The sequence below is a fragment of the Symphalangus syndactylus genome, chromosome 21 (genome assembly GCF_028878055.3).
Source record: "Symphalangus syndactylus isolate Jambi chromosome 21, NHGRI_mSymSyn1-v2.1_pri, whole genome shotgun sequence".
NCBI lineage: Eukaryota > Metazoa > Chordata > Mammalia > Primates > Hylobatidae > Symphalangus > Symphalangus syndactylus.
This window is the reverse complement of record NC_072443.2, coordinates 73,947,534-73,971,912: the sequence shown is the minus strand read 5'-3', so window position 1 is coordinate 73,971,912 and position 24,379 is coordinate 73,947,534. Positions and strand designations below refer to the sequence as shown.

Below are 24,379 nucleotides of genomic sequence, written 5' to 3'. Positions count from 1 at the left end.
TGTATTTTGGTGTTCAGAGGTTTGGAGGGAGAGGCAGGAGTGATCGGGGTGACAACTTATGTTGATTTTTGAATGGAAAGGAGACTAGGTTTCTTATGAAGTAAAGGCAGAAGACTCAGGGTGTGGTTGAACATTCGAATCCAAAACAAATAGTTATATCTATTAAAGGTGCTCACAGCATGCCTGTCTGCATAGTCCTTTGTGTCTAAAGCTGCTTCTGAAGAAGGAAAGGAGGTAGGCTGTGAAGCCTCCAAGAAAGGTAGGAAAAGATGGGATGGTGGATGCTTAATCATTCACAAGGGTGTGGTATATAAGTAAGTGGTAGATTTTCCTCATTTCTTATTAATAATCTTCAAATGTTGCTACTTGATGACATCAAGTTGTCTTGTCTACATACCCATCCTTGTGTTCTACTACTGAACATGTACATGTAGCTCATAACATCTGGATGTTTCTCTCTCATCTCTTTTTCCCTCTCTCTTTTTTTTCCTAACCTGACTTGTTGATTGCTATTTTTGTGTGTCTTCATAAATTTGTAGCCGGTCTGTTCCATTCTGGACTGTTTATCTTTGGCACGCCAGAGGTCTTGAAACATCATAATGTTGTGTAATGAGCATAACTTCTGCCTTGACTTGTGGGTGTTAAGAGCATTAGTCAGTGCAAAGTATTGAGTTAAATATTTTCAATAAAAGGATATAATGATCTAGCAGAGAAGAGGAAGTTATAAAAAATCCTAGTTAATGGCTTTAATGGTGAGCCATATATTTAGTGGGTTCTATCAGTGATGAGTTAGAGATTCACAGAATGAATGTAAAAGCATTCTTACATTTAATTAATGAGAGAGGAGAAAGAAAAACAACAATAAGAAAAAAAGGACTTGATTCTCATCCATACCAAGAAAAGTGTAAACATCCAAGTTCCCAGTGATTCTAACCCTGATTCATTACCTTGCATGTGTCTTTAATTACCACAAGAAATGTTTAAGATTTCCATTGAGATATTATCGACAGGGACTCCTGGGCTACATCATAAGCCTGATTGAAAGCCTTTAGCCTTGTAATGATCTCTTCTTGGAGGACAATCAGGGAATTCTTTGCACCTCTATCAGAGAGTCAGGGCTTTCCTGAGCAAACAAACTAGGTCTTTACCTATGGAGCTGGTTTTATGAAGAGTTTTGGTCAGCATTAGTCATTGTGAAACTATGGGCCTCCTGCCCTGGTTTATCTCGACAGTCATCTCCCTACAGCAGAAGATTGAATCCTCATCTCTCCATGAGTGAGCATCTAAAGATGTCAGAGGGACATTGGTTTGCTTCTTGCTGGGGAATGTGTAGTGGGTACTGTAGTGGGTCTTCTGGGAATAGTGTCTAGGTGAATGTTTAATAATCAGTTTAATAGGTTGATGGGCTGTCTTATTTTCTGGGGTTGGTGGTTTAAAACAGGACACCCTGTGCTAACTTTGCTCTTTAACTTGCCAGCAATCCTCAGTCGTCCTGGTAAACAACCTCTGAGTTAAATACCTTTTCTTTTCTGGAGAGGTTACCAACAAAGGAAAAGGCTTTGATGTCAGAATAGGGGGCATAAACAGTGTTTATGGCTGCTGTTAAAAATTTCTCATCTGGGTATTTTCAAAAGAATTCCAAGTCAAAATATATCACTTATGGGAAGTATCTTCTTTTCCAATATGATATCTTAGGCAAGTTGATAATTATTTTCATGGTTTAAGTAGTAATTGATGACATTTTGGGGGTTGGAAGATTTGTGGGAAAGAGGACATAGATTTTCATCAGATGTCCTTGCGTCCTTTCCTTGCGAGGATTACTGATCTCTAGTCTTCATATGTAAGGTGTTGAATTTATTTACTAATGTTATTAACTGAATCTATAGATAAAGAGGTAGTTTTGGAGCCAAGTAACCTGTTGATGTAAAGTCTATTTTACCTTTTATGATTACCATCTAGCACCTCCCTCCTTCCTGGCTGAATTCCCTGTCATTTTAAGTAGGCAGCAATTACTGGTTTGCTAAAGAAGCCAGCTCCTACTGCCAAGGATCCTGTTAATTATCACTCTATCTCTAATTTAGCCTTCCTAGTGTTGAGAGAAGGTGCACGTAAGCGTGTGGCAGAACGTCTGCAATCGCATGTTTGTAATAATCTCCTTTCTGAGACGGTTCAGTGGACTTAATGTTCCGCCAAAGGGCCGAGGCGGCCCTGGTGAGTGTTTTCAGCTCTCTTCTGTAGCTTGTTTGGTCAGTCGAGTTTGGTGTGATTGTCCTCTCCTTTTGCTTCTGACCTAAGTAAAAGCTGATGGTTGGCATTAATCTTGGGAATTCAGACCTATTCCGCTCCATCTCTGAAGTCAAATGGGACACCTTGAAAATACTTCAGTGGTTTTCCCACGAGCTATTTTCTCTCTCTGTGAAAAGGAAACCAGGGAATTGACTCTGTGCCTGTTTTCAAGAAGGTAATACAGATGATAACCAAAGTACCTCAGTTTACAGGTTCTTATATAGCACGTTTTTTAAGGGATGTCAATCTTTATATCGTATGAAATCTTTGGCTCTTGTTCGTAAATGGCTAGATTGCTTTCTGTTTGTTTTCAGAAATGTTCAGTTCACTTGTTTCAGTGAACATTTTTTCAGAAGTTCCACTGGATCATTTGATTAGGTTTGGAGTGCTTATGCTTCCTTTTCCACTTTTTATGTTATTTTTGGCAGTGTTGGTATTTGAAGCTGTAGAAGTGATTCACTGCAAAGTGCATTAATTTTCCACATTTCCAAATGCGTTTTCCAGTGGTCCCCAAATTTCTTTTCCTCTTCTCAGATGATTCTGCAGTTGTCCTTCTGTCATTCTGCTGGCTCAAACATAAATGCTGATGTCACTGAATTTCTTAAATTACAGCTGGTGGGGATTAACAGAAATTGTAAAAGAATACCACTTCCTCATTTTGCTATTTTCTTGACTAATTATTGTCTTTTCAAGTACTGTAGGAACATAGGGATTTGAAAATGAATTATTTGTCTTGCAGTTTAAACAGCAATTTTCCTTTTCCTTTTTCTGTTATACTTCAAAAATAATGTAGCGCTTAGGATGCTTTTCTGACGTGCCCTTTAATAACCCCAGACAGAGGAGTCTCACTCCTGATTTTGCACTTTGGACTGTCTTCTACCCTGGGTGAAGGGTTTTGAATACTTCCCTTAAGTAAGTTTCCTTATATAGAATATTTTTACTCAACAGTTTTTCTCCAACTCAAGGCTGTTACTGGTATTATGTGAAAGGTCGTGATTAATTTATTTGTTTGTTCAGAGCCTTTGCTCCTTTAAGGAATGCCCAGCTCTGTCCTCATCATTTTCTTGTTTAGGATTTGTGTTATTTGTGACAATTTTGATTTCTCCAGCCCTCTACACATTAATTTTTCTGGCTTGCCTCTCCTTGTTCTAACAGTGGGAGTCTGGACCTCAGGCTTTCTTATCGCTTGGTTGTGGTTTGAGTGGTGGTTCCATGAACCTTTTCCTGGGAGTCCTCTGGGCTCCTGTGCTGGACGCTGGAAGCCACCTGGAAGTGTGCACACAGGATGGCTGGGTGCTGCTGGGCGGTATTGATTGAACTGCAGTCCCGTGGAAACAGAAATAGAAAGGGTTCAGCATTCGCACTTTCCTCTGGTGGCATTTTTGCTTATTTTGTGTATTTAGAAAAGGTAGCCATATGCAAACTGCTGACTTACTATTTTCCCTGGAATGGAAACCATTTGGATTATTTCAATGAGTTTTAGCGAAGATTTGTTTGTTCACAGTATTAGTTTTGTTTTCTGGTAGCCTGTTTAGAATAAGACCAGAATGTGTCTTTTTACTTTATGGAAATGAGTGCTTACTTGGTGTTTGGAATTTTGCAAACCAACATGAATTTGAAAAGTCATATGTTTATTCCAGAGTCAAAATAGAAACTCTTTAGTGAAAATTATAGATATTTCCATCTTGGAGCATTTACTTTCTGTGAAAATTTTTTTTTTGACAAAATTGTTTAAGATTTCAGAGGAATCTCTTTTCCTGGTTAATTTTCCCACAAATTAATTTCCCTCATTTTTAAAAAGAAAAGTAAGATTAAACTGAAGAATTGCAGACCAAGCTCATATGTGCTGGAATATTTGCTGTAAGCTGGTGACTGATTCTTTGCTGTTATCTTTCATAAGAGAGTGGATTTAGTTTAACTGTTAGTAGTTAAGGTTTGGATTAGGAATACAAATATAATTTCCTTACCGTAAGACCTATTAAGCACTGGTTTGCATTCCTGAGGATAAGTTATGATTATTCAGTCACGGGAAAATTTGTATTATAAGATCCATATACACTTAGCCAACATTTCCTTCTAACATTGCAATGATAAGTTCTTTTAATTGAGATTTTGGAATGGTATAGCTATCTGGAAAATATTTCAAATGTCATTGTGGAGCTTTTGGTTAAATGTGAATTTTAAAAGTTTGATAAATAGAATAAAGAGCGGAAAGGAAAAATAGTTATGAATTGGTTGAATTGTTTGGGCTATGAGTTATCTTTTTAAAAAGAGATTTTATGTTTCTGTAGAAAATGTCACTAAATATAAGAAAATGGAAGTTTAATAGTTGAACGAGGTAAGAATTGGAGATATCATGAGATTGTAATTTAACTGGAGTATGTATTAAATGAATTGTATATTTTACTAGCTTGGTGACCATGAATGGTTTTGTTTATCATTTTATCTTCCTTTTCTTTTCTTTCTTTTTTTTTTTGAGATGGAGTCTCTTTCACTCAGTAGCACGATCTCAGCTCACTGCAACCTCTGCCTCCTGGGTTCAAGTGATTCTTCTGCCTCAGTCTCCTGAGTAGCTGGGATTACAGGTGTGCACCACCATGCCCAGCTAATTTTTGTATTTTTTTTTTTTTTTTTTTTTTTAGTAGAGACGGGGTTTCACCATGTTGGCCAGGCTGGTTTTGAACTCCTGACCTCTAGTGATCCGCCTACTTTGGCCTCCCAAAGTGTTGGGATTACAGGCGTGAGCCACCGCACCTGGCTTCTTTATCATTTTATCTTATCCCAGTAAATATCATCCTGCTGGACCTTGTGTTAAAAAAATGTTGAATCAATGAATGAGTGAATGCACATTTTGGGAGGCCTGGTTGCAGACTCAGCTGTGCTGCTACCTAATCATGTGACCCTGGGGATCTGTCTCCTGCTATATACAATGAAGGCTAAAGACAGGATCAGGGATAAGTATGTGGGATTGTGTTGCTCCCTCCTTCTGCTGCAGTACGGTAGATATTGCCAACTGTCACTTCATTCTTTCCTGTGAACCCAGGAGGAGCCTTGGGCCCTTCTGAATTTAGTGCTTCAGGCTCCCATGACTAACTGTAGATACAAGAGTTAAAACTTACTGTACCTTCTCCTTTTGGTTTTGGTCCCTGAAGCCCAATTACAAATAGGCAATATTCTGTGATGTTTCTTGGTCAGCAGATGTTCATTTAAACAATAGCGACAACAGCATGCACCATTATCCCTCCATTCAATAATTTTTGTGGTAGATTTAGCAGATATATTAATAGATAGAATTTAATGAATGGGTCTAGACAGTATTCTTCCAGTGGAGTAAGATATGAAGATATAATTAGATTAGCAGAGTTTTTCACTTTTACTCTCTAAAGCACATGTCTCCATCTGGGGCACAATTATGGAGCACCTCCTGTATGCCAGCACTATGCTATTGATAAATGGCCAGCCTATAATTCATGGGCTCTGCCTTCTTGTAACTCAAAGTGACATAAGTATGATGCTAGGTCTGTAATTATTCCTTTAAAGACAAAAGATAGAGGGGCATGTGATCCTGGCACTTTGGGAGACTGAGGTGGGTGGGTCACCTGGGGTCAGGAGTTTGAAACCAGCCTGACCAACATGATAAAACTGCATTTCTACTAAAAATACAAAAAATTAGCTAGGTGTGGTGGTGCACACCTGTAATCTCAGCTACTTGGTAGGCTGAGGCAGGAGAGTTGCTGAAACCCGGGAGGTGGAGGTTGCAGTCAGCTAAGATTGCACCACTGCACTCCAGCCTGGGTAACAGAGTGAGACTCCATCTCAAACAAAACAAAACAAAACAACAAAACAACACAACTAAAAACAAAAAATGATTGTCAAACAGATGAGAGGAAAACATTCCAGGTAGACCGAGGCATGGAGGTGTAGCATAGTGTGGCACTGAGACAGTCTAAGCATGGAGTGTGGCTGGAGCACCAGGGAGCGTGGCCAGCTTCATGCAGAGGAATAGGGCTCTGGCTGCCAAATGAAGAGTGGGTTGGAGGGTGGCCAGGGCTGGTGTCACAGAGGCCAGTTAGGATGGTTCCAGCTGAACTGTCTTTGTGAGGAACGATGATACACATGCATTGTTCATCCCTGAAGATAGGTTGTGATTGCAAGAGGGTAAAAACCTTGTTAAAGATTTCAAGGACAGTGAGGACAAAAGTAAGGCTATATGTAAACTGCTTACTGCTGACAATAAAGTGACTGCTTGTTCATTTCTTTGTCGTGTAGGTGGGTGCTTGTTCTGTACCAAACACCTAAAAATACAATCATGTATAAAGTAGACATGGACTCTGCCCACAATCAAGCAAAAAGAAAATGATTGATTACTAAGTAGTCTTTATAAGGTGCATAAGCAAATTTATTAGGGTCCATGCTCTCCACAGATTCCCATTCTTTCGTGAAGTTAATTTATAGTCTGACAAGATGTTCTCTGCTTTCTATAGGAAATTTTGGAGGATAAAGTTAGATAAGAAGATAAACCTCAAGGTCTGTGCCTTATATGGAGCATGCTTGTGTGTACACACACAGACACATGCTCACATACACACCTTCCTCCCCTAATAAAAGACACCTGTCTTCACTCCATAGATAGACAAGCATCTAGAATAAGGCTTATGAAGATTCCCATAAGAAAATCTGCTCCAGGAAAAGTTCTAGATATCTTCTCATATTTTCTGAACATGATATTTTACATGGAAGAATCCTGGCTGTTGAGTTCCTGATCCAAGAAGAAAAGTCTTCCGTACATAATTTGGCTTTGGTGGCTGCTGCAGGTTAACCGTTCTATCTGTGTTCCAGGTTATTACCGGTGTTTGGAATTCATGTGCAGAAGCAAGAATTTGCCTTGAGGCAGCAAGACTGGTAGACCCTAGATAAGTGGCTTATTTTAACGAGATGTTCTGGTACAGAAATGGCAGTATCAACAAATTCCTCCTCCTAATAGAAATCTTCCCCACATTCCCTATCCAACCCAGAATCATTTATAGTAATATGGAGTCAAAATTCAGCTGAATGGGTTTGATACAAATTCCTAGGAAGCCATTGTAAGTTCAAGCACAGTGTTTTAAAGATGAAGCATTCAAATTCGTTAGGATGGTAAATGCAGCTGATGTGGTTAGGGAGGGCATGTGTCCCATTTTGCATGATTTGGAGAGGCAATAGCCTGTCGAGACTAAAACTCTGGAGTAGGACTGTTCTAGGTTTGAATCTCAGCTGCACCGATTGGTGGCTGTGTGAGTTTGGGCAAATCGCTAAGATTCTCTCTTCACCTGTAAAATGAGGCAGTGGGTAAGCATGTAAGTCCTTTGTTAAATTTGCCAAGGTTTGAGTCTCTGTTGTACTATTGTATGACATTGAGCAACTTGTTTTCTTTGTATCTTGGATTTCTTATCTGTAAAATCATAATAATAGTAATAATAACAATAATGATGATGATAATAATAATAATGGTCCCTACCTCATAAGGATGTGACAAGAATTAAATGAGATTATGCACACATAGGGTTTCATCTTGGTAATCTGGCACCTCATTAGCACTCATATCTTACTCAACTATTTTTCCTACCATCATTATATTGAGCTTTCTAAAATATTATTATTTTTTGACTACTTATTTTGTTCTTTCTGAAAGTTAGGGCTTCACAAAGTATAGTCATTGCTATGTGATTTCTTTTTTTTTTCTTTTTGATACGGGGTCTTGCTGTGATGCCCAGGCTGGAGTACAGTGGCTATTCACAGGTGCAATCCTACTACTAATCAGCACGGGAGTTTTGACCTGTTCCATTTCTAACCTAGGCCGGTTTACCCTTCTTTATGCAACTTGGTGGTGCCCTAGGAGGTCACCATATTGATGCCGAACTCATTGCGCTCACCAGATCAGCAAAGTGCACCACAGGCCGGAACTCCTGGGCTCAACTGATCCTCCTGCCTCAGACTCCTGAGTAGCTGGGAACACAGGCATGTGCCATTGCCTTTTCTTTCTTTAAACTGGAGACTCAATAGTGCAATTTCTGAATTTGGGGCAGAGTTGCCAGATGAAATCCAGAATGTCCAGTTAAATTTGGATTTCTGATACAGAATAGTTGTTTACTATAGCTTTGTTCCAGATATTTCATGGGACAGCTAGACTAAAAAAATATTCTTTATTCATCTGAAATTCAATTCAACTGGGCATTCTGTATTTGCTAAATCTAGCAATGCTAGTTTGGTAGTAAAACATACTCCTTTGCCCTCTCATTCATTTTTTCACTCAGATAGATATATGTGGATGCTTATACAAACACAGTGAACAACATCCTTGGGGCATAAGTATAGAAATAGTTTCATAAATTTGAAAAAAGATTTCTTAGTATCTCTGGTAAATCTACCTCCTAATTCCTTCTACCTATGTAAGCCATGGGACCATCAAATTGAGATTATGTTGATACCTGAGTATATAGTATGATGTTACTTGAAAATTCTGAAATGTTCTATTGTTGCTTTTACCTAAAGGGAATGATTAATGGTGACACATTAATGGGTAGGTATGCATTCCAGAGAATCCTGAAAGCTTTGTCATTTTTGAAGGAAATTACCTCACTACTTTTAGAGTCACCTATCCAGGGTAGGTTGGTTCCTATGGTTGACTTGGTTTTCCAAGTAGGAAAATAAACACTTCAATGGTTAGGTTAATAACTTGGAGTGATTTCGTTGTACTTACAATTCAAGTTAATTTTTAAGTGGGATTGGTCTTTAAGCTACTAGACTAGTTGGAGACTCTGAGAGAATTGCATTCTAAGAGTGAGATCCTTTCAATTCAATCAGCATTCACTGAGTATTGACTGTGCAAAAGCAACTGCATATGAAGAGGAAGGAATTTAAAGTGTTTGGAGTTCTTGCTCTCAAAAACCTTAGTGTTTAATGGAGCACAAAAGCAAGAAGCAATTATGACAAAAGGCAAGATAAATAAGGTCAGAATTAAAGTCTAGTAAAGCTAGGTCCCAGGATGGTTGAATGTAGGAAGTGGTTAAATCTGGAGGCCAAGTAGAGTAGGAATGGCTTTTATTAGGACAGGTTTCTTTGAAGGTAATATGTGAGAGAACTATTCAACGATAAGAATGATTTCATTTGGGAAATGAAATGTTGTAGGTGTGGGCTTAGCATTAAGAAGTACCCGGAGGTGGCCATATTTTGAAATGCATGTGTTACTTAGACATGACAAAAATATATACAGCACCACCGTAACTGACCGCAACGGCTTCTCTCATGTGTGACTGTTTATGATCTAGAATTTCCAGGTCCGAAACTTGATTTTATGTAGGTGGACCTGGATTCATTCCATGTTGGTTTCCTAACTATTTATCGTGCACCTGCTGTTGCTATGTATGAGACAGAGAGACTTGGGCAACATTTAGGAATTCTTTTAGGTGGTCACTTAAACCAACTGAAAGTTCCTCCGTTTAAACATGGGATTTTTTTTTTTTTCCTGAAATGAACACTTCCAGTGAGCTCTGATTTAAATTGGGCAAAATCAACAGCAAAAGAATTCCATGAGAAGCATCTTGTCAGGCACTCTGACTTTGAGTATTTGCTTAAATGACTTTACAAGCCAGCTTAACTCATTTCCTGTTGGATGACACTTGTTTATTAGACTTGGCCCAAGTCAGAGTTAATAGCCTTAATGGTTTTGAATGGTCCCAAGTGATTCTCCAGCAGTGTGTCATTAGTGAACGGGGAGGATTCTACAGATAGGATGCAACACACACATAGCTGCTTCAGCTATCATAGATTTAAGAGAAGACCTATAGCCCTCTTAAATTTAGCTATGGAAATAGAGAATACTGGAAAGTAAGCATTACCATTGCAGTAAATGCTAAAATATTTTTCAACAGTTCTAGTAGTTTTCCGTTTTTGTTTTTTTTGAAACACTTCCATGTGAAATTAATGCCATTTAAAAATGGCACCAGCATTCAGAACTTGAATCATCCCAAATTCTCTAGCAAATGAATTAAAATGTGACATGGGGTTCATGTTGATTAACAGATGTGTGTAGAGAATTGGATTGAGTAGCCTGCCATCGCGATGCATGCTTGATGCATGAGAGGGATTGCTAAGATTGGGAATGGAAAACTTTTCTGTGTTTCCATTTACGTGTGTGTTGGGCTGTAAAGCTCTAAATTAGACTGGAAATTGGTGATACATTTAGAGATCGTTGGTTTTTAATTTTCATCAATTAGGATTGATGTATGTCTTTTAAGTTTGGACAAGTTGTTCTTTGTGGATGTTTTTGCTATTTCAGGTACTGGTGGGGTAAGAGAAGCCTGGATGCAAACCTTTATTGGGTTCTTAAACATGAAAGAGCATAAACTGCTTATGTTAGTTTGGGTCTGGTTGAATGTTATTAATATTTTTTCCTTGATGGCCAGGCCAAATATTATGTAGTTTTAATATCTACCCTTGGTTCCTGCTGCCTTATTTTTGGCCACTCTTAATATCTTCCTTTACATATCTGTCATTAAGTTATAATTGAAGCTTCATGTTTTATATTTAGAATGATGCATGGAGGCTCAGCTGTGCCAGCCATTCAGGCCTAATGGCAAATGTTGGTTCATGCCAGAAAGTTTTTGAAATCTAGTCTCTTTTTTGGGATGTCCAATCTAAGCAAACCATCCTTTTCTGTCTTAAGCTGAGGGGCACAGGGAAGCAATTTAGAAGTGATTTCCACTTCTGTGCATGTGAGAGCATCTTGTTTTCGATAAAAATTATTTACTTGCTAGTTCACTCTTTAATCCAGAGAGTCATGCAGCCTTAAAAGGGATTGCTTTGACAAGTCTTTATGTCACTTCATTCCTTAGTTTACTGACTTTCATGCAGAGTATCAGTGAGTGTCAGTTAAAAGTGGGTACATAGTGATAGTAGATGACACCCATGCCACCAGCTGCTTCCTATGGGCTGCCAGATGCTAGCAAACATTTCACAGCTCTTGAATTCTCTGGATTTGGGCCACTCTTGAACTCTATCCATCAATCCATACAACCACTTATTGAGCTAATATTTATTGAGGTTTTACTATGTTTCAGGAAGTTGTCTAGGTATGAGGAATACAGCAGGGCACCAAACTGTTGAAAATCTTTGTATTCATGGAACTTACATGGGCAAGCAGATATAGAAATAAATATGTGAATGAGTAAAATGCATAATATGCTAAATGCTGGTAAGTGTTATAGAGAACGATAAAGCATGGATGGGTTTGGGGTGACTTGTAATTTAAAATTGAGTGGACAAGGACTGCCTCACTGAGGAAATAACATTTGAGAAAAGACCCAAAGAAGATGAGGGAGTCATGCCAGTATTTGGGGGCAAAGGACAGCAGGCAGAAGGAAGAGAAAGTACATAGTATCTGGACAGGAGTGTGTCTACTTCAGCAGCAGCATCATGGCCACAGCGGCTGGACCAGGCTGAGCAAAGTGGGGAGTTCCAGGAATGGCAGGAGGTGGGGTTAGTGAAGGAATGGGATTGGGGCAGACACTGTAAGGGTTTGTAAAGACTTTGCCTTTTACTCATTAAAAATTGGGAGCCACTGCAGATTTCTAGCTAAAGGAGTAGCATGATCTGATTAATTCAGGTAGCAGCCCAGTGTGGTGGGAGAAAACAGGGGTCTGTGAATTTGGAGATCATGTAAACCATGGCTTTGTCACTAGGTAGGGGCAAATAAATTCAGCATCCTTAGCTTCAATTTTATTCCTTCTTATAAAACAATGCTTGTGGGTTGGATAATTTTTCATGACCTTCCAGATTTTGATACTGTTACCCTGGATTAGTTGCCTTCCTGTGAGTATTTCATGTGTGTGGCTGATTCATTTCTCCTTGAGTATGCATAGCTGGACCACAGATTTGTAAATTATCTTTCTGCACTTTATTTACTTAAAAAATTTTCCATAAACATCTCAAATGGAAAACTATGCAGCATTAATACTTTTATATATTGATGTTAAAGGTTGCTTGAAGACTAAATGGTAAGCGTAAACAGATTATAAGCTTTATCACTAGCCTTAATACTATTTTTTGTTATAGAAAATAGAATTGATTTATAGAGTATCACACTGAGCTATCAGTTGGGATACAGTGATAAATAAGACACAGCTTCTTAAGGAATTGAGTAGGAGGAGAGATTCCTGGATAAGACAGTACCTCGTAAAGTATTGTTAATGGAGGAGACAGTCCTGGTTAAGACAGTACCCTACAAAGTGGTGTTAATGGCAGAAAAGAGGGCCAGAAGCCATGACTAGGTGCAGGCCCATGGGAGCACAGGCAGACTAATATTCGGGTGCATCTTCACACCAATATTCTTTAAAAATGTGTAATATTTTCAACAACCAGTTAAACCTAGTGCCACACATGCTAGGAGGTGCCAGAGGCCTGGCAGGCTTTCTTCTACTGCCCTGAGCAATTTGGCTCTGCCCCAAGCTTGCATCATGATGTTTGGCACACCAAGGTCTGGTAATTAACTCTTATTAGAAGATGGTTTAGGGACCATCTTTTATTATTCAAGAATGTCCTTTGGACATCTTAGTCCTCTCCCTTCCACCAGAATATTTCTTCTACTTCCTGTGATGTTGTAATGCTCCTTCTAGACTGGTACCCCAGGTAGCAGGATGGCTAGTCAGTTTCTGGTATTTCCTCTGTGGAGAAGTACTGCTTTAGTCTTACCTTGTCTTCAGGCCTCCGGTATGAACTCTGTTGGGAGTCAGGTGGAGCCCTAGTCATTTTATCCACTGACACAGTCTATTCCTTGTGTTCTGTTAACTGGCTTCTTGGGCAGCCTAGGAGTATTATAAGTTTCCAGGTCAAAGATTCTGGAAGCAACTTTCCAAGAGGTAAGAGGGCTGCCACTTTCCCAGACTGGCCCTTCAACTGAGGCTCCCTGTGTATGTTGGGGAGTGGGGTGCTAGAGGCCTTGCTGCTGAGGAAAGTTACCATGGTTACCAGCACCGTGGCTCTCAGAAGGAGGAGGCTGGCATGTTAGCACCTCGCCTGTCCTGTGGTAATGCTTAGGGGGCAAATAACCATGCCAATGGGCATTGTTAGAGCTGGAGGGGAAACTGAGGCTCAGAAGGTAAACCTGGAAACAGGAACCAAGAGCCCTTGACTTCCACATTGCATTGCTTCCTTTCAGTTATTTTACACCGCAGGCCTTCACACACATTCTTCCTGCCATCTTGAACATTTTCCTGCCATTCTTCTGTTTTCTTTCTACTCATCCTTTAGTCTCCACTTAAAGGTTACTTCCTAACCCACCTCCTTGCCCCTCATCTGAATTAGGTTGCCATGCTTTTCTTTTATGGTTTCCTAATCTTATCCTTCATGCTGCTTACATAATTATTCTATATTATCTGTATGTTCAGTGTTTGTTTCCCTACTCCAAAGGGCCAAGGAGCACAGCTGTTTTGTTCTCCATTTTATTCTCCGAGGTTAAGTCAGGCTCTGACACAGATAGGCAGTGTATGAGTCCATAAGTGAAAGGGTAAATGACTGAAAAGAAGACTGGTTTTCTCTCACCTATTTATGTGAAATGTCTCTGCCTGTCTCAGCTGAGGGTTACAACTGTTATTGGTTTTGTGTATTATTGAGGATGCAGAAGATGTGATTCTTGTCTCTAACATCACCAAGTCTGTGGCCTTCTGGAATTTTATTAAGGGTTGTCTCTGCAAAAACCAAAACCCAATGATACACACAAATCAGCATTCTTTAATTGGTATAGGCTTGACATGAGGGGCTGTGATTTGTCAATTTATTTTGCAATATTTGCACTTTTATTTCTTAATTCTGCTTCCAGAAATGAGCTTTAATGCCATTTGGATCCGCCATTCTTTTTATTAAAAACGAATAGAGAAAATATCACTTTTGATTGATAGGATTCATAATGCTTTTTTGGAGGGATTTGTTTTGGCTTGTGTAATGGAACTTTTAGGAGGGTAGGCATAGAAAACTGACTGGGACTCTTTGTAGAAGAAAGAGCAGAGTTACCTACTGTGTGTAAAAAAGAAAAGCAGGAACAGTGGACTTTCTTTATTTCTAAAACTAAACTGCCCTAATTGTTCATATCAAAAGATGGGCTTTTCCCAAGCTCGGTTGGCATTTTTAATTTACAGAGAAAGCGTGCATTGTTTTGTAGTGTGCATTGTGGTTACATTGGCTCCCAGAAGATTAGCTCAAAGGTATCTATGAATAGTCACACCCTAAATTATATGAACTGAAGAGTTTTAAAGAGGTGGAAAATCTGATGCATGCTATTTCCCAGACACTCATGCCTTAGGAAAATAATTCGGGAAGTGGGAGAGTGAAACTTAGAAATTGCTACTTTATATTCACCAGTGTGGCACTTGTTAACTGTGTGACCCTGGGCCACTGAATTAACTTCTGTAAGCCTCTGAATTGTAAAGTGGAGATAAATATACCAGCTACCTTCAGAATTATTGTGAGGGTTTCATGAGATAATATATAGAAAGTGTCACAATGCCCAGCACATTATAAATGCCTTATAGATAGGGGATAGTACACTACATAGGATAATAGTTAAGGACACAGACTCTGGAGGGCCTGGCTCCTGAATCCTGGACTTGCCCTCATGGGTGGGGCCATCTTGGACTAGTTACTTGACATTTGCATGTTTGAGTTTCCTCATATGCGCAATGGAGATAGTAATAATACCTGCTACGTAGGGTTATTATGAAGATTAACTGAGTTAGTATGTGTCAAGTGTTGATAACAACTTGTGGTTCATGGTAAGTGCTATATATACGTTTGTTGTTGTGATTAAGAAATCTGGGTCTTGCAGACAGATAGTCTGCAAGTTCTTGAACCACACTTCATAATGTACCAAGTATGTTGAGCTTCAGTTGTCTCTTTTTGTAATATGTGGATGATTCTAGTTATGATGTCAACTTTCATGAGAAATCGGTGAGATAATGCATATGTAAAGTGTTCAGCAGAGGGTTTGGAACATGGAAAATACTCAATACTCATAGCAAAGACTTTTCTTGTAATTGCTACTACCATTATTATGATTATTTCCATTATTTTTAGTCCTACTACGAATATGCTTCTGGCTTATACAGAACTTATGTTCGAAGATGAATTCCACAAACACTGTGGAAATGAAAAGGATTAATATGTAGAAAATAATGTTGAGAGTAATGTTACTGTTGGTGTGTTTCTATAAATGGAGCTGTTTGAGCAAATTGAAAAATATCCAGTAAAAGTCTTATAATCATGCATTTGCAATTTTGTAGATCACAAAAGATCAGAGTTAGTCAGGGTCAGTGTTGGGTGGACAGTTTTATATTCATGGAAAATGACTCATACGAAACATCAGGAACTAAAATTTCCAAAATAAACAAAAATTTAAAACTCTTCATATAAACTGTGTTTAAGTCAAGTCTATTTCCTATCTTAACTGAGATTATGTTCATGGAGTAAAGTTTTGACATGGTCTAAATTTCAATGTTATATCTTGTTTGTGGCATCACTGGAAATGAATAAGTCCTGATTCCAGTGATGGTAACATTTTCCATTTTAGTCATTTGGGTCATTGTTGCTACAATATCCATATTTAAACCTGTGTGTTGTTTTGCAATATATCTTTAAGTTCAACTTCCGTTTTTGTTTCAAGTGAATAGGGAAGAAAAAACAGTGATTATAATACAGAGTGCAAATGGTGTTTGAGAAAAGCAGGGCTTTGAATAGCATTGGTCCTGAAGTCCTCTGTGTTTTAATGAAGGGTGGGAGCTTGCATTGAGAAGTCAGGTGTGCAGAGAAGTGCTAATGGTCGCATCAAGGCCTGGATGTCAGATCCTTTCAAGTCAAAATATGGAAGTGCTGATGAAATTCCTAGATTATATGATCTAAAAGGACAAGTCAAGTTATCCCATCAAAAATATATGGGGGAACTTCTGCTAGGCATGTGCATATCTCTGATAACAGTATGGCATGGTTGGAAGATGGGAACCTGGAAGGGAAGATAAATTCAAGTTCAGTATCACTGGGTCCATAGAATGAAGTACTTTTTAAGCCATGGTAAGAAGGGTGGGCTTTATTCGAAGGCCAATAGAGAGGCATGGAAAGGTTTTAAGTGGAGGGAGGGCGTTCTATTTGTGTTTCTGAAAGATCACTGTGGCGGTGCCACAGAGAATGTATTGTAGGAGATGGTGACAAAGAAAACCAATCAGGAGCAGTGTAGGCAAGAGCTGGGGTCGCTCTGGACTTGCCTGTGGAGATGGAGAGGGGGTGGAGCTGAGAGATATCAGGGAAGGAGAATCGTAGGGTGGGTGATTCGTTGGACTTAAGTGGTAAGAGAGAGCAAGGAGAGAAGGATGGCTTTTAGATTTCTTACACGGGCAGGTGGTTAGAACAATGGTGCTGTTCATGGAGATGAGGCTCTTGGTAGATAAAACAGATTGGGGAGGATGAATATTAATTCTTCCTCCTATATGTGGTATAGTAGATGGATGTTTATGGGGTATAGTAGATGAGTATAGTCATTTGACTGTTTTAGAACGAGTCTGGTTCTTGGGGTAGAGTCTGTGTTTCAGTCAGGTTTGTGTTTTCAAGCATGAAATTAAATTGCCATTTAACAGTTGTGTAAACAAATAGGGATTTATTTATCTCCATACAAGAAGCCCAGGGCTCTGTAATCACTGCTGTTGTTTAGTGGCTCCATGACGTCAGAACCAGCATCTCAGTGATTTGTCTTGACTTTTTTCTAATATTTGTCACCTCATGGTTGCAAGACGGCTGCTGCTCCTCCGGGCATCACAACTGCTTTAAGAAGAGTGTAAATGAAGAAGGGAGAACAAGCTATGATTTCTTATTAACATATACAGTATGAAGTGTGCTTAAAGTTTGACTATATTTTTCTTAGATACCTTCTAACACATATAGCTTTGAGTAGTCTTTAAAATATGTTAAATACATTTTTCCCTGATTAAAATTCTCAGCTTGCAAAAACCATTTTTTTTCTCTCAGATTTATTCCAAATCTTCCTTATTACTAAATTCTCAGTGGACCTCTTTGGGTTTCAAGCAAGTGCAGAAAATTCCATTTGGTGTTCGCCAACCGATGTGCAAGTAAAAGCAGGGAATGTATGATGGAAAATGTCATACCCTTTATGATGACTTTTGATCTGTGAAATATAATTATTCTGTTTAAAACTACAGAAGGGAAATGTTTATTCACTCTTTTTGAAGGTAACATTATTAAGGATATCATAAAGTGCAAATATTTGTCCTTTGCTGCAATTTAATTCAAGATAGCCTCACCACCTAATGTTTGCAGAATTCTGTTAGTGACTGTTTTAGCTAACAGTCATTCTGAGGCATAGCAGAAGGTGCAGAGATTTTTGGAAAGAGACATCTCAAGTGTACCCCGATGCTGTGTGATTTTCTTTAACTTCTCTGAACTGGTTTGTTCTGTGAAATTGGGTGAAATTGGGATAAGAGCAGGAGACAGTCTTTACATCCTTACTACAAACATATACAAAAATGCCTCTGAAACAAGGGTGGCTATGACACACTGAAGGTGCAAGTTAAATATGGTGGGGTGTGGAATAGGGAAAGATTAATTTCTGCCGGGAGATACTGTGAACTCCATGTTGGAGAATGCAGAAGATTTACAGGATAATGGAGGATGGCCCCAGGCTTATCACACACATGTAGTGTGCAAAGTACGTTAGAAATTTTCAGGGATTTACTATTTTTGATAAGGGTCAAAATGAGGAGACCCTTGAAATTCTGGCCGAGCGAGCTTGAACTTTCTTCTGTATGTGATGGGGAGCAACTGAAGACTTAAAAATTCACAGAAACTTAATGTTGATAGAAGTGAAATTTGTGGGTCAAAAAATGTATACAATTAAAATTAAAATTTTGATATAATTATAGTTAACACACAGTTGTGAGAAGTACTGAGATATCCATGTATCTTTTATCCAGTGGCACCCAATAGTAACATTTAGTATAATTCACAACCGGTAAATCAACTGAAATCTTTTAAAGGGAAATCGATGATATGCTGAAGTCTGTGTTAAGTGGGTGGTCCTAGTAGCTGTGGACTAGAGTGGATTGCAAAAAGAACATGGAAGCTAGGACACCTTTGGGAGGCTCTTGCAACAATCTAAGAGTAGGGGCATAATGATAGGATTGGGAAGAAGGAATATTTGGCAATATGGGGCTGATAAGAGAAGTTGATGCTCTGTGTAGTTGCTCAACAAAGAGGTATTGAGGGTCAGCTGTGTGCCATGCATTCTGATAAGGACTATAGGGGTTAAAAGATGATCTAATAGAGGCAGGGCAATGCAACTGAAGGAAAATGGGCCACGTGGAAACTATGTTAGGCTGGACAAGACAGTGAGTTCTGTCTAGAGGGATAACTACTATTCTACCACTGGTTGTTACCATTTGTGACTGTAGGTCCGGTGTGGCTGGTATTTTGATTTCTTAGATGCCAGAAATCTAAATTTCTTTGTGAAATCTCCCAATTTTTAAATGTTACCTAATATAAAATTACGAAGAAGATGCATGCCAATGAGCAGTCATCTGTGAGCTAGATTCACCCTGTGGGTTCTTTGTTTTCTTGACGGAATGTTTAGAGCTTACTTCAGTTATCTATTACTGGGTAAATTGAGTGGCTTAAAGAGATAACTGTTTTATCTGTCATAGTTCTGATTATTGACTGGGGAGCAGTTTTCCTGGTCTAGCTTGGGGTCTCTCATGGAATTGCCGTTAGATGGTGGCTGGAGTTGGAGACATCTTGAAGCCTGCCTTGGGCTCTAAGATGGCTATAACTTTCTCTTTCTCCATTGGTTTCAGGACCTCTTGTGGCCTCTCCATGTGACCTTTCTAGCAGGGTAACCAGACTAATTACATGTTAGCTCAGAACTCCTTATAGATTGTTTCAAGAGGTAATAAATAGAAGCTACTAGTCTCCTTAAGGCTAGGTCCAGAGTTGCTAGCACATCCCTCTTGCCACTTTCTATTAGTTAATGCAAGTTGCTCCAGCCCAGGTTCACTGTGGGAAGGGACTGCACAAAGCATGAATGATGGGAGGCCTTGTCCATTGATGACCATCTTTGGAGATGATCTACCACTGAAATCAAGATGTCTAGATATTGGTGACACTGTTTATCAAAGGTAAATGAGGGATGTAGCAAATTCTCCTGTTTAGCATTCATGTTACTTTGAAGTTTTTAGAAAACCACATAATAGTAAGTTTTTTTTTTTAATAGTAACTGTGATTCTGGAGAAACCTGGTTGTTAATACAGTGCCTTCCTTTGGAAGCATAATTCATTTGTAGCTATTTGGTGCCCAGTTCGTTAAAAAATAATACTATTAAGTGATAAGACAGATCTTTTCTGCTTTGAGTGAGCATGTTCTTTTCAAATACGTGACCAGGTTGTTAATGTTGGGTCCATAATCATGTATCTTTTCAGAAAAGAGCCCCTCAAATAAAGTCTGTTACATAAGACTTCCAAATGTTTATTAGCCTGAATACATGCAACTAAAATGTACTTTATCTTGGCACTTTTTGTTCTCCTTAGACTGAGAACTGGCTGCAAAATTTGCAGGTCCCAGTACAAAATGAACATGTGGCCCCTTGTTAAGATTGTAAAGACGACACCAGCAGAGCATTAAACCAAGCCTAGGGCCCTGTGCACCTGCGTAGATCTCATGCCTATGAATTCATCCCTGCTTAGATTTTTGAAAATGTGAACAGAATGTGGGAGTATAGTGTATTTTTCCAATAAAGGGCCATTAACTCTGATTAAATTCTCATTAGATTTTGACACCCCCAAAGGTTGGAACTACTGCTTATGCAAATAAGAAAAGGGTGAAAGCTCTATGTTTTACAAGATCTCTGTTCCCAAGCAGTCCCTGTACCTCCTAGCCACAGCAACAGGTCTTGGCAGGCATTAGTCTGAGCTCCCTCCTGTTCAGGCTTTCTGAATTCGAGTGATTCCAACACAGTTAGGGGCAGCATATGTTGTTGAAGGCTTGGCATGCTTTTTCCTAAATGTACTTTTTACCCCTTTACTGAGCTCTGTTCCTGAAGGATCCAGAACAGATTGCCTGTCTCATTGATGAGTTCCTAAGTTCCTTTGGAACAAACAGTAACACAGCTCATTACACTAAAGATTTAGGGTTCAGCATCTCCAGAGGGTAGTTGATAGACTCCAGACAGGTTTGCAACATTGTACAACTGCAGAGAGCATGTTCAGATCATGGCCTAGGAATGGCAGCCCCTGGCATTGTGCAGTGCACAGCCTGAGTGGCTGTACACAGAGGCCCTGCCCTATAAGAATCTCAGTCTGCTATAATAATTTAGAGAGGTGGTTGTACAGCTGACTTTTTAAATAAGGCATGAGCCATTTTGAATTACTTGTTTGGCCCCCTGACCTGTGGCTTCATAAGCTCTTAATTTTTGTTTATCATCTCTATCAATCAGTGGATGCCAAGGCCAAATTAGGCCTATACCCACACACCTGACCCTTATAATAGAATAATAGTAGCTAACATTTATTGAATGCTTATTATGTGCTAGCGACTCTGCATGCATTATCTAATTTCATCTTCACAACAAGTTTATTAGTTGCTGTTATTCTTCCATTTAATTGATGAGAACACTGAGATTAAGTGTGGTCGTGTGAGTTACTGAAAGTCACAAAGCTAATTAAGTGTTAAGTTGTGACTCGAACCCAGTCCTGTCTGATTTCTAAACCCAAGCAGCATTATAGAGGGTGTGTTTTTAGGGCAATGTTTGCACATGGCAGTATTCTCTATTTGAAGCTTGTTTTATTGTAGGCCATTTCTTGCTTCTAGATCATCCCCTGATTAAATATTCTCTACCTATACTGATTTCTCCGGATTTTTAGTTCTTTCAAAGTAACCATCAGACCTTTCATAAATTTTGAATATCCTTTATTACTATCTACTTCAGTAAACCTAGGAATATTTAATCTCTTAATTGGAGTTACAAATGGCAAATGCTGAGGGGATTATATTCTAGGTGAGTGTTTTTGTTTTGCACATGCCTCAGAGAACATAAAAATTAACACATTTCCTTAACAGAGATGCGAATAGAGTCCTAAACATCACCAGATAATTTCCTACTAGTGATAAGGAAAATTATTCTCATCTAATTTTTACTGCTTTCAGTATAATGTACTGTAGGGTGAGAGGAACAGACCAGTTTCCTTGATAAACACCTTTTGATCTTATTCCATCCTTTCCAGGAGGTGGAAATTCTGATTCTCCATTGGAGTGATATTCCAGTTCATTTAATGCATGTGAACAGACAGGTTCTTTTCCAGGTGTGAGAACAATACTGGTTTGGAAGTGGAGACCTAAGTATCCTCTGACAGATTGTGGGGAAGTTGAGATACCAGAAATTACATTTTGCTTGGATGCTCCTTGTGTCTCTTGCCCATCTGTACAGTATTAGATTTCTAACAATGTGACAGACTCTTCTAATATTCCTGGTTATTCTTGACTGATAGTTTTTGTTGAACAAATAGAAAAGAAAGGTAAGGGGCTTTATATGAATACAGAATACCTAAGTGTGTGTGTGTGTGTGTGTGCGCATATTCAAAGGAGATATTTATATATGACATGTAGGATATATATATATAATTTATATATTTAATAAAGAAGATTATTTCTCTTTTATTAAATGCCAAGTTGGGTTATGCTGCTTTCTGCACCATACATAATGACTAAGGACCTGCTTACTCTAATTGAATTATCTGCCCAAAGACTAATGGTATACTTTATTATACTTATTTGCAAGGTTCTGAGAAAGGATGTTTTAAATTATCCAGAATATGTTTTTTTTGTTCGCGTATGTGTATTTCTAAAAGTGGTGCTTCACAAAGTGTAGTTTAAGAGTTACCTGTGTCAGGGTCACCTGGGGATGTGTTAAAAATAGGAATTCCTGGGTCTTTGGACTCTAGCTGTCTCTACTGATTTGAGGTTTTCAGGAATCCGCATGTCACTCAGCTTCTTTGTGATTTTTGCCCCACTATAGTTTGAGAACCATGGTCTGAAATGTGTCAGCATAGGGATATTCAATTTAATTTTGTCTTTTTTTGTTCCCTTCCTCTTTCCTGTCTCTCTTCTTCCTCCCCTTTCAAGTATATTACAGACAACTATTTTAAGGGGGGTATTTTAATGACTTGTGTTTTTTATTTGCGATGAAAGGCTTTTGTTAATGTTATCAGTATCACAATTCCATCTTTTCCTTTGTGGTCTGTATAAAAGGAGCCATTGGGGAAGAGTTGCTTTTTGTTTTGTTGTTGTTGTTGTTTAAATACCCACTATTTTCCATAGCAAATCTCCAGGAAGGAACAAAATACTGTTTGTTCTTTTTTTCAGGATAACTCTGGCTTTCTTTGCTAGTGGGTGTTGTAATCCGTTCTTTTCAGAAGCAGCTTAATACTCCTCCTTACTATAAATCCCAGAATTTAGTGCAAACATTTCTAACGTTTGTAGAGGCTACTTTTTGGGGTAAGAGAAGGGAGGAATGAGAATTCTTTGAGAAAACATTTTGAGGATTCTCAGTGATCTCAGAATAGGTAGTAATGACTCCCTGAGTTTTAGTGTCAAACATTTTGAGATCTCTTAGTATAGAAAACAGTTACAAAGCTAGAAGCTTTAATGGATTTTTAACAAAGTTCTTAACTGAAGATATCCCTGAAAGGTAAATTCCCTCCCTCCTTCCCCCTCCCCCATATTAGAGAAATTCCTTTTTTTGAGGAAACTGAACTAGCCAGCTAGTCTTCACTCTAATCCGTGGTAGATAACTAGTTAGATTATTAGAGATTGGAACTTTTCCAGGTGACTTGGATAGAGACTCCCTGAAGATACATTAAGCCAGGCAATGATTTTAGAGGCAAATTCTTCTTTATAAAGGACTTCTTAAAATAGGAAAATGCTGATCTAAGTGTCATAAAGTTAAGAAACTATTATGGTGATTTCTTCTGAAGGTCAGATCCAAGGTTTGTGTTTCATTGAAGATCCCCAGGGAAATCTCAAGGGTCCTGTGTACCAGTCTGGAGAGACTGGCCTGGACTGTGGGCCCCTGCAGCCAGCTGCTTGCCTTTTGTTTATTTTCCTTGTTATCTTTGTCAAAGTGCTGCAGTTGGATTTTTTTTTTTTTTAATAGCACAAGTTGATTGTCTTTCTGCTGTGTCTTCCACGAAAGCTTTGTATTAGCAGAGAACTTTTGGCTGCAGAGCTGGGCTGATCTGTGTGGCGCTGAGCATAATTCAGGTTCTCCTGCGGGCACTTGAACATTCTTCATGAGGGCTGAGGCAGGCAAGCTGAGTGGAGCAGTGAGTCACGGCGTGCTGCGGCAGTGGTGTCCTGAAATAACAGCAAGCAGCAGCAGCAGCAGTAATTTAATAGCAGTAGTGAGCATTTATTGATGCTTCCCATGTGCCAGGCACTCTGCTCAGTACCTTCTGTGCACTATCTCATTTAAATCAGAACAATCCCATGAGCTCAGTACCATCTTTCATGTCAGTTTTACAGATACTCATCTCGAGGTCACATGACCAGTAAGCAATCTAAGTGGGGCTTGAGTGCTGATTGCTTGGGTGCCCAAATTCATGCATTTAACCATAGTACCACACTCTTTGACGGAAATACACGTTGTTATTGCCTTTTTTGCTTTGCTTTTTCCTTAAATCACATGAGAATCGGTTTTTGCTTAGTAATTTAGGCTCCATGACCTGAAGATTGTCTTTCCTTATTTTTATGAGTTGAGGTTTTGAGTGAGAGGGAAATACAACCTGAGAAAGTTCATCCTTGGGAAATTGAGCATGGCCTTTTGCCTGAGACCATGTCCATCTACTGAATGGTCAAGGGAAAAAAAGGAATCATGGGAGGTGAAAGGTAGAAAGGTTGGGCTAGAGAAAAAAAGATGGACAGGTAGACACATCCACGGTGATTTGTACCGTGGATGAAGGAGGAAGAGGGATATGAAACATAGTTCAAGAACTAGAGTTCAAAGGTCACCTGGGTAATA

General features: G+C 39.0%; 1 protein-coding gene across 5 annotated transcripts in view; it reads left to right on the top strand.

Moving 5' to 3' along the window:
- MITF (melanocyte inducing transcription factor) overlaps nt 1–24,379 on the top strand; it is a 235,766-nt gene that overhangs the window by 21,832 nt on the left and 189,555 nt on the right. Inside the window, exon 1 of one of the 5 annotated variants that reach the window (XM_055259880.2) lies at nt 2,330–2,461. The exons of the other annotated variants lie outside the window; for them this stretch is intronic. Within the exon in view, the coding sequence (XP_055115855.2) occupies nt 2,361–2,461 (101 nt within the window). The 5' untranslated portion in view covers nt 2,330–2,360. Of the gene's footprint in view, nt 1–2,329; nt 2,462–24,379 lie in introns of those variants that run through there. 5 annotated transcript variants of the gene reach the window in all.